The sequence below is a fragment of the Maylandia zebra genome, linkage group LG11 (assembly GCF_041146795.1).
Source record: "Maylandia zebra isolate NMK-2024a linkage group LG11, Mzebra_GT3a, whole genome shotgun sequence".
NCBI classification, from domain to species: domain Eukaryota; kingdom Metazoa; phylum Chordata; class Actinopteri; order Cichliformes; family Cichlidae; genus Maylandia; species Maylandia zebra.
In genome coordinates this window covers 9,685,577-9,696,539 of record NC_135177.1, presented here as the reverse complement: position 1 = coordinate 9,696,539, position 10,963 = coordinate 9,685,577, and the positions used below count along the sequence as shown (strand labels likewise).

The 10,963-nt window shown below is 38.0% G+C and overlaps 1 protein-coding gene across 2 annotated transcripts; it reads right to left on the bottom strand.

Annotated features, from left to right (window-relative positions):
• Nucleotides 1-499: 499 nt before the first annotated feature.
• On the bottom strand, nt 500-9,236 carry LOC101482955 (protein tyrosine phosphatase type IVA 3). 2 transcript variants are annotated; one of them, XM_012922968.5, is made up of 8 exons: nt 8,899-9,236; nt 8,453-8,521; nt 6,073-6,501; nt 3,374-3,505; nt 3,118-3,210; nt 2,892-3,022; nt 2,593-2,667; nt 500-1,848 (listed from the first exon to the last, which is right to left on the bottom strand). In XM_012922968.5, the coding sequence occupies exons 4-8, from the start codon at nt 3,467-3,469 to the stop codon at nt 1,731-1,733; spliced, it is 513 nt and encodes a 170-aa protein (XP_012778422.1). In that variant the 5' UTR covers nt 3,470-3,505; nt 6,073-6,501; nt 8,453-8,521; nt 8,899-9,236; the 3' UTR covers nt 500-1,730. The 2 variants fall into 2 exon arrangements, with proteins under 2 accessions (XP_012778422.1, XP_004565214.1); XM_004565157.6 differs by lacking the exon at nt 8,453-8,521.
• Nucleotides 9,237-10,963: the final 1,727 nt, after the last annotated feature.

Here is a 10,963-nt window from a genome sequence, read left to right as displayed (position 1 = left end):
ATACAAATATAGTCAGAAATGTGTCATTGTACAAAAACAGTAAATATACTTAGGTTTCCTTATTTCTTCATTTTCTTCTTTTAAAATATTTGTCAAAGAAAAAAACGTGTTTCACAACATATCCCTAGTAAGCCATCATGTTGTTTACAGGTATGGATATTATATAAAGAGACACTGAACATAATAATATGTAAGAATAGAAGAAGCTCTAAGTGAGAGTTAAGTCAATCATAAAGAGCTCATAGCAATTAAAGGTGGTTGTTTTTACTATTTAGGACTCATTAACGCACTCATAGTCAAAGTAGATCAAAAGTGCAGACTAATTAATAATTTCAGGAATTTAAGGAATATTTGACAAAAATGTTTCTGGTGTTTTGAATTTGTCTGCAATATATTTCGTTTATTAGCAACAGCTAAATTGCCAGGAAGAGCGAATCTTTGAATTATTACATGATGTAATCAAACACTGACAACAAACACCACGCACTACATACAAAGATAATGGCATAACATTTATTAAACAATGCAAAAAATTTACAGACTATCATTTACAGCTTGTTTTTTTGTTTGTTTTTTTACATAAAAAAGTGTCAGCTCAGGCCTGCCCCAGTAGTAAACAATGTATAGAGGCCGCCCCATATACCCACACCCACACACGCACACAAGCAAACAAATATGCACACACGTCATGTGAACAAGAAAATATTTGCCATTTGCTTTAAAATGCTTTCAGGTAAAGATTGTAAATCAAAGGGTTGCTAGATCCTATTAACATTTTCCCTTCTCCTAACTTCAGTTTTACACCCTCTGCCTATTTCATTGTCCATTTAGTTTTTCATGCATTTTAATGTATGTATATCAATTCAGGTTGAAGATGCTTTTACAATAAAAGAGACTGTCATAAGGACTCTATTTTTTGCATAAAAAGTGCATGCTCTGTTATCATCATCATCAAAAACAGATTTTTAAATGATTTTTTCAAAGTGATTGTTTACATGCATCATTCAGGTAAAATACAACTGAAATAAACTCCACACCAATACATATGAAAATAATAAAACTTTAAACTAGACTGGATAATTTAATAATGCACAGCAACATTTGCGCTAGGATGAGACTAATACCTCAGGCTAAGATTACCCTTGGATTAAACCTGATTTGTTGGAGTGTAAAATTTTAGTCTCTCCAAATTGTTAAAAACATGTTTTTAAGGGTTTTTAAGCCCAAAAAGAAAGAAAAAATAAGAGAAACACAAATTTAACTGTTTATAATTTTATATCCTGATAGTGTTAAACATTCATTAAAGTCAGGTCAGACTTAAGGTGCTGAAAACCAGTCACCAGGGACAACAGAATCAAAGTTTCACCCCACATCTGTATAAGTTTCAGGACTTGTTCGGTTGAACATTTGAATGTGGCTCATGCACCTCATAGCTAAATTCCCTGCAGAATTATATTGTAAAAACAATCCTCTATAACACTTTTTAAAATGATTTCCTGTCCTTTATCCATCCTGCAGCTGTTTGTTTACAGCAAATAAGCAAAAATAAAAAAAAAACATATTAAAAGAAAAGAAAGGGAAACAAAGAAGAAAAACTTTTTAAGATTCAACATGGGCACTGACGCCTCTGTTTTTAGTATTTGTGACAATGACTGAAGCCTTGTACTGCTGAATTCCTGAGAAATGTCTCTGTGTGTGTGCCTGCGTGTGTGTGTGCATGGTGCATGTGTTCATACGATGCAGCATTTGTTCTTGTGTTTGCGGGAGTCTTTGAAACGGAGCCTATGCTTAGATCGATATTTCTCCAGGTAGGTTAGCTGTTTGCTGTTGATGGCTCCACGACGCTTCCTGAAACACAAACACAATGCTGTGAACTTTTAAAAGCTTTTAGAGGTTCATTAAATACAGAGAGCTCACAGACACCTTTTATCTTCCACTGCACGCTGTACTTTCAAGTATAATAGTCTTTTTCTGTCACCTTTTTGTGTTCCATTTCTCATTGTGTTCCTCTCTAGGTTATGATAGAAAAAGTGTACTTAATCCTACCAGTTCTTGTTTTCTATAGCTACTTTCAATCAGCATAGGCTCCCGTGTTAAAATGCCCAACTTATAGCAATAAAAGCATTTTTACAGCACGGAACAGAAAATGTTTTGCCTTCTGTGGTCAATTTCAGCCCTCAAAACAGTTAACCCTCCCATGATGCAGTAAAACAAATCACAGAGCAAAATCATTTCCGCATATTAGTTCTCAAACCAGGAGTTAAAAGATGATAAAGTCCACCATCAAAGCAGACTTTCTAAGTTTGGTATGTAGTAATTTACTGTAGCAGAATGGGGGGGGGGTCTTTGTCAAAAACAAAAGCTGTAAAACTTCTGAAAATAGAGTAAAAAGATTCCAGAATTGACGCCCTTCTTCACATTTTTTTAAATCCGTGTAGTGGGCCTGATGCACTACTTGCGATTCTGGTCCCATCCTCATGTTTGACACCCCTGATATAGAGTATATAAGACCACTCTGGTTTCTGAAATAGTTTCATTAAGTGAAAAAAAGGAAAGAAAAACTATCCTCAATATGACACAGGATATACTTACTGTCTGATGAGTTGAATAGCATCCTCATATTTCATCCCACTTTCTATCAGAGCCAAAGCAACAAGCACAGGAGCCCTGTGTGCACGTATAAATACAACACAATCCATGTTTTAGGCTATACATGTCCAATCAATTCTGCTTATCTGTTTCTTGGCAAATCTTTAAGTCATAGTTTTTAGTATAAGCACTCCAAATCAAACATATGAGTTATTGTCCAGTGATGCTAACTTATATGTGTGCACACACACCTGTCTTCCTCTGTATTTTTAAATTAAATTTTTACTTTAAATGTCTCCTACCTCCCTAATCCAGCCACACAGTGAACAGCCACACAGCTTCCTGGATCCTCCTGAAATGTCTTCTTTAGCAGATTCAACCAATCATCGACCAGCTTACTGGGTGGCGGGGCTCCATCATCAAATGGCCAGTCCTAAAAGAGAGTCCAAACAGGTGCTGTCTGGTGTACTGTATTTGATCATAGAATGAGTAAATATTCATATTAAAGGTGTGTGTTTCTGAACTTACCACCACTGTAATGCCATCTTTCTCAAGCCGTGTTTTGTCATAAGTGACATCACAAACTCGGACCACTGTTGTGGCACCATATCGCTTCAAGTCCTGGAAGTGGTAAAGTGAGGAAAAAACTTTTTTTGAAGTCACAATACACAAGCTGACATCACAGAGGGAAACAAGCATGCAGGTAATATCCTAATTTTATTACGCTTGTCATTATAATATTGTCTACCCTTGCAGGACACACATACTCACATATATTTCTCACCTCTATGAAGGAGCTGAGTGTGCCATCTGTTGGGTTGTGTGTAATAAGAAATCTCATGTTCTTGTGGCACAGTTCGACTGGAGCTGGGCGATTCATGTTGACCAGTGTGAAGAATTGTTGCGTGTGTAACCCCTGTAAAAACCAGAAGTCATCTTTTTCACATTTTGTTTTTGTAGAATATGGATAAAAAATGCCAAGAAATGACTGGTTATGTAATGTTATGTGTTATGTGCTTTTTCTTGCTAGTAAAAGCAAGAAAAAACACCAGTAATAGTATGATAAGATGTAAATATTAATGGCTGAACTGTAATAAAGACTTTCAAAATACTAAAGCTCAACTTTGGGTTTCACTGGGGTTTCCCACAAGGTAATCCAGAAAGAATAGGACCCTATGCAGCTTTAGTCCATGTTGTAGGTCTGTCATAATGTGATCAGTAGAATGTATTATTAATGCAGACCTGGGCCCTTTGGTTTCCCCGATCCACCCCATGTGGTCAATGGGAAATTAGAATTAAGATATAAATAGGTATACGTCATTCATTTTCTCCCATTTAAAAAAAATTATTTTATTGGAAATCACATTACAGTTTTGTTGCTTCTATTTGAAAGGTGATTGCTACATTTTTTGTTTGTTTCTTTATTTACATTTGTACATATGTGTGTGTATGTGAATGAAACTTCACAGAGCAAACATTTATGAGATGTGTGTTTGGGGCGGAAAAAGAAAAAAGTATTTATTTACTAAAATCAGAGATAAAGTTGTGTTCTTAGTTTGTGGTTAGCAGATTGCTGGGTTGAAGGATAACAATTTAAATTGTCATTATGAGCCTAAACATGCAGAAAAACACAGGAAACTGACTGATGCAGAACGAAGACAGACACTAGATGCTTTGCTAGTAAAGGTGCAAAAGCAACCAAGCTTTACACATCCAGGGATGGAGCAGTCAAGACCAGCTTTGTGATTTCTCGCAGAGGGACTACGATAGAGAATGATTTATTCACACAGGTAACTGTATGTCTGGATAGGCCGGGGCTTAAATGACACAAATTGGCAGTGTAAACGCAGCGCTGAAAATTAACCACATTGTTGATGTAGCTAAAATAGCTAACTTCATTGGGGCAAGAGGACTGAATCAAAGACAGTTTGTTGTACTTCTGCAGGAGCATGAAGCTGAATATGGTGACATAGGCTACCACACAGCTGCTGGGTAGCTCAGCCTGGGTAAAGTGCTGAAGAGTACTGCATGGGACCTGAGAGAAAAATTAAGAGCTTTGTGAGAAGAAAGGCAAAGATATTCCAGAGCTCTCGGATGCATTTGCGGTTAATGGGTCTCTCCTTTGCATTTCCACCCCAGATGCTGAACCTCATTTTAATGCACTTGGTCAAGCTCAAAACTGGACTTCCCTCATGAACAGGAAAGAAAACTGAAAAACTGGAGATGAAGTAATTAAATTACAAGTAAAATACCACTTTGTACTAAGCTAAAGGTCTTCAAAACTTTGCAAAACATGCACATTTTCTTCACAGCTGTTTGAAAATGTTGATTAAATAGTGATTGTAACATCTCCTCTCATCACTGGTAGTTTATAAAAAGAGTTATTAACACTGAGCAGAACTGCAATAGCAAAATCAATAGATATACTTCCATTTTTAGATTGCGTTGGATTGTAAATGTAATAAAATACTTATTACAATTACAATTACAATACTTAATACTTAAAAATATTAAGGGAGGTCCCAACACCATAAGGCATTTTATGACATTTGATTTCACACATTTGACAAGCTGCAAAGAATTTCTAGCAGCACTCAACATCAACCATCACATCTTAAGCTTAACTATGTTTCTAATGTCTGTCATTTGGAAACTAGTGCCATCAGCAGACTATAAACTCTTGTTAATTGACCAATCAGCATGCATTATCAGAATTCCAGCTTTATACCGGCAGCATTCGCTTTCTGGTAAGTATAATGAAAGGAAATGAGTAAAATAACCCAATAAGAGAATTTTAATCCGTGAATACTAATACTAGAAGCTGGTGTAGAGTCATTTAAGCAGTTTAGCTCCATTCATTCCAACTGACAGAGCCTTAGCTCGCAAGTATTCTCTGCTGCCTCTGACTGATGGTTAATAGGATTAACAGGAAGTGAAATGGCTTCCTGAGTTTTTAGCTGTACCATAATGTATGCTTACCTAACACTTCCTGAAAACAGTGAAAAATAGTTAATGCATGTAACTGTTCACAGCAGGGTTTGGAGACTTTTTCTTTCTTTTTCTCAGAAGCTAGTGAGTGAGTTCTGGAAAGTGACATTTCTTTCTCATTTTTTTTTTCAAATTTCTTCTTCATTTTCTTCCAGGAGTATCAGGTAAGTGTCAGCAACAAAATACGGCAACTTAGACTAAGACACCAAAACATTGTTGATGTGTAAAGTAGCACTTTGAGCAAGAGAAGGAAATATGTGACTTTGATCTTAGGTGAAATTCAATAACACTGAAAACAGAGAAGTCATTTTTTCCATGTAAGACCTAGAAGTTAAAGGCATCATTGTTAGTAAAACCTACTCTCCAAGAAAGGCAAATCATTTAATCTCATACTGACTGCCTTAAAGAAATTTCTACTGAATCATACAACCAATGAAATGTCATGAAATATTAAAGTGTTGATGCATTACTAGATTTAGGTCATTGACTCCTCACCTTTAGCTCCAGCTGTTGCGTTTAGCAGCTATGTCTTCAGTTTATATTTGATCTCCAGGTGAGCCAGAACTCCTATTTTCAGATATTTTCCCAGGTCTGACGTCCTATAGTCTTGATTGTTATCCCATCAGTTAACAGTCTGCTATAGTCCAGAAGGTTACAGTGTGTCGACTTTCTCTGTGTTTTTATTTCTTTGACCACACTCAGTTTTAGTCACGCTCTCTTTCCGTCTTTCTCCTGTTAGCTTTCAGTGTCAAGGCTCCGCTTGTTACCCCATGAGCTGACAGGTTCAGAGGTCAAAGGCCAGTGGTCTTGTAGGGTTCATAACCCTAGGACTACATGGTGCAGCATTATCCCAGATGGGGTTTAAATGTGTTGGGCGTGGCAGTAGTCACCACTTCGCCTCACAAACTCCATCAACCAGCAATTCTGAAATACAAAATATATTAAAAGTCAGCTTCCACTGAAATGACACTGATCGTGGTCCTTTTAGTAATTTAGCACATATTCAGTTTTTTGCAGTTCCATATAACCCAGTTATATTATGCTGCCATATATACACTAATCAAACTATTTTATTACATGTGCATCACAGTTACACCCAATTACACTGGATCTAAAAGACACATATAAGCATTCACACATATTATAAATATTCTTACTCATACAGTATGATAATACAGACCTTCTATTAGACAGAGGGGATAAAACACCTTTTGATTAGTTAGTGGATGACACATTAAGAACAGACACACCAATTAAATACACAGGGTGTGTATTTATTAAGATATAAGAAACACTAAAGATAATCGTGGGGCATTAGAATGAAAATGAATGAAAAATGTGGGAGTAGTTACTAGTTACTACTAGTCCCTGTAAAAACTTAATTCGTTAATGTTAAATTAACAACAAGATCAAGGTTGCCATATACTAAGATCACAACTCAATTACATGTTCAACGACACTAATACTTTCAAGAAACATATAATTCAACTTTATTTAAGAAGACATACCAACATAGACATTCAATATAACCCATATGATATTGTTTGATGATGATAATGACATTTGTACAATATCAACAAAATTAAGTTAGCTTTGAAGAAAAAAATGAGCAGAAATTCTCATATAAAGTGATGCTCTGATTAATCTAGCCTAGGTGTTTTTTGTTGTGGCTCGGCACAAAAAAAGACAAGATAAAAATATTTTGTGAAACTGTGGAGAATCTGAAGTAACTTGCTTTGATTTATTCTGAACCTTAACCCCACATGCATATCAGTTTAATATATTTTCAGGAAAAAAGGCTCTGTTCAGCAGTTCAGCACATACAGAGTTATGAAAGCATTTAGGATGAACACTGCTTGTTAGTTATAATGCGGTTTCTCTAAAGTACAGATATAAGTTGTGTTAGGCTCTTCTTAATGTATGATTCAAAACAAAGCACTGAATCATCTTAATAATATTTCTCATAAAAATGCAGCATACTTTTAGCTTTCCAAATAATTCTACCTACCACTCAAACAAGGCAATCAAATAAACAACAAAGGAAGGTCCAGAGGTAATCTCTGGTCACCTTTTGGCCTCTGCACTGACAACACACGCAGACACACACACACACATAATCACTCACAGACTTACACACTCACTCTTCCAGAAGAGGGTAGTCAGTTCCAAGTTGTTGACAATCTATATTTAGGATTTTATCCTGTGTCACCGCTAATCGGGATAGAGGTCGCTTATTTTCCACTGAGCTGGTTAAAAGTGAACATTCATTTCACTTGAAGCCTTGTGCGACCCGAGGGCACCAAAGTTGCAACGGAGACACAGGATAAAAGCTAATTTGCAAAGCAGCATAGCTGGCACTGTCACAGACACTCTGTGAGTACACAGAAACCTGTTTTAAGGCATCTAAACTTAACTAAAAGGTCAACTGTTCACAATTTTAGCAAACATCTGAAGTAGAATGATTTCATATGAGGGTAACATACAGAAACAGACAGAAGTAATTCCAGTTAAACCTTAAAGCCAATTGGCACTTTTACCTTAGAGTGTAGTTTGGTTTGTAAAAATAGGCATGTCTCCAGACTGGCTGCCTAGCTGTTTCACTGTCACATGGTGGATCAGGACACAGAGAGGCTAAAATGAATCTCAGTATTATTTTAGAGCCACCTTATGGCTACTTCTTCACAAGGTCTGAAATGTAAAGCTGAATGAAACGGATAGTAGTGGTCTTTAAACAGATTAGATTACACATTCGTTTACTGACTTCCAGTTAGCTGATAAGAGCATCAGATTCAATCACTCAAATCACTCAGAAAAAGAAGTTGTGCTAAATAACTACGTTTTTACTTATTTTCTGGAAGCTTAACTTCCCTCTTACCTCAGAGGACAGCTTGTCTGCTGAACAGGGGAAATCCACAGGGCTCTGACTGGCAGTTACACCAAAGTCCTGCAGAAGCAGCAGCAGCAGTTCTACAACAGTTTGAATGCTGACATACAGCCAGCTGACTGCCTGTTATAGTAAACCCCTGTAGACTCTAAATACCTGCAGCTGTATTTTTAGCTCCATCTGTACTAGTGTGTGATTCTATGACACATCAGATTTTTGTAGGAACAACAGTACCCTTCTGCTTTACTCTCTCTCACCGTCTGTGGCAGCAATATAGCACGGATAAAAATGTTTATGGAGATTTTCTATAATTCTCTGCATCACGTATCCAGAATGCAGGGTGTTGCACTTCTGGCTTTGTGACAGCATTGGGAAACACTATATAATTATCCTATTTATATAGCAACAAAACAAATGCAGAGTGCTTTAGTTCTTACCGCTTAGCTTTTCAGCGTCATCTCCAAACACTGGCTAAACACCAGTTCTTCTGCCTTCTTGTTACAGTAAAACAACACCTCTTTCAGTCTTTGGTCCTGGTAGTCAAGCAGGAAGGAGCAGCAGCAGAAGGTTAAATGTTTCCTTGATAACCTTTAGCTCTGCCCCACTATAACACTAAACTATCCACCTCGTGTCCCTTCTGGCCTCCTCAACTGCGACGTACTGAATGTGCCAGCTCGTAGATCCACCTTAGTATAAAGGTGCAGTGTGTGTTGGGCTTAGGATCTGCTATGAGCTGGTCTAATCAGGCTGAGCAGTCATCTGACCCTGACAGCCCTGTCACCAGCAGAACGCACTACAGTTAATGCTCTTAGAGCCACAGGAGAAGAGCCTCACTCCCCCTCCTCCAGCTCTTCCACTTCTTCATCCACTCTACTCCTTTCTCTCCCACTCGCCTGGAAGGCACTGGGTGAGAGTTCAGCTCCTAACTTTTCAATGTGGCTGAAGATTACTTGTTTCAACCAGGGAAGTCCATGGTCACAGTTTTTTCACATCATGCTCCTAAAAAAAAATAAAACGAGTGGTCTCATGAATATTTGCTGCAGTGTCACATCTGTCAGGACTTTTTCTTGTTCTCCCTCCCTTCATCGACCCCCCGCCTTCCCCTCCCTGAACCATCTAAAAATAGACGGTCTTTTAAGCTACCAGACAGATTGCCCAAGTCAACCTGTGGATCCCATTTGTAGGAATTAACTTTCTCTTTGGGGTTACAATAGTCCAAGAATTGTTTTCTTGCAGCCAGCCTACAGTGTGAAGTCAGCACATCACTGTGTTTGCCCAGAAAAAATACACACAAAAAGAGAAAAAATTGATAATTGTGTTTACAAGGTGTAGAATGTGAGTCCAAAGAGTCACAAGGCAGTCACAGGTCCATACTTTTTAAAAGTACAGGGTGGGCCATTTATATGGATACACTGTAATAAAATGGGAATGGTTGGTGATATTAAAGTCCTGTTTGTGGCACATTAGTATATGTGAGGGGGCAAACTCCTCAAGATGGGGGGTGACCATGGTGGCCATTTAGAAGTTGGCCATCTTGGATACAACTTTTGTTTTTTCAATAGGAAGAGGGCCATGTGACACATCAAACTTATTGGTAATGTCACAAGAAAAACAATGGTGTGCTTGGTTTCAACGTAACTTTATTCTTTCATGAGTTATTTACAGGTTTCTCTTTGTTCACAGCCATTGACATGTCGAAGAGGTTAACACGTGACAAGCGGATCGAAATTGTGTTGATATCTGGTGAACGCAGTAGCCGGGTCATTGCAGCAGATTTCAATGCAAGACACCCTATGAGACCACCCATCTCCCATGCTACAGTTAGCAAACTGCTTGCTAAGTTTCGTGAAACTGGTTCAGAGTTGGATTTGCTAAAATGTGGACGCAAGAAAACTCTCACTAATGAAGAAACATCAGTGGCTGTCCTAGCTTCATTCAGCAAGAGCCCACAGCCTCACCGCATGTCACTGGAGAGTAGCGATGGACTGATCCGATATTACGTATCGGTATCGGTCCGATACTGACGTAAATTACTGGATCAGATATCGGAGAGAAATAAAAAATGTAATCCGATCCATTAAATATCAAAAAAAGCACCTCACAAAACTTGCGACATGGCATAACTCGGCTCATAACCGTAGCACGTTGCAGCAGTATGCCTCAGGTGATAGAGCGGCTGTGTGTATTTGTAGCCTCGCTACCATTTCATCTCCCAGGAAGTGATCCCAGAGAGAAGTAAAGCAAGTGTGTAAGTTTATCTCTGAATGTTTGTAAAGCATTCCCACCTTAAGCTTAATAACCGACATATGAAGCGACTGCCTCTTCTCTCCCCCTCCCTCTCCTGCTACTACTTCAATTGTGAAACTGATTAACGATCAGCTGATCGGCTTTTCTGTCCCCAGTCCGTCTCTCTTCTTTGTTTTTGGTCCACTTTGCACCAGAAAGAGGAAACCAGCGGCTGAACAACAGCAGCAAGTTTAAGCTTGATAAGCTGTTGTTAGA

Excerpts from the sequence above, each read along its gene's own strand:
- LOC101482955 (XM_012922968.5), bottom strand. The coding sequence starts at position 3,469 with ATGAATCGCCCAGCTCCAGTCGAACTGTGCCACAAGAACATGAGATTT. Across the intron at positions 3,023-3,117 it reads AAGATGGCATTACAGTGGTG|GACTGGCCATTTGATGATGG; the intron begins GTAAGTTCAGAA and ends ACTCTCTTTTAG. Across the intron at positions 2,668-2,891 it reads TGTGTGGCTGGATTAGGGAG|GGCTCCTGTGCTTGTTGCTT; the intron begins GTAGGAGACATT and ends ACGTGCACACAG.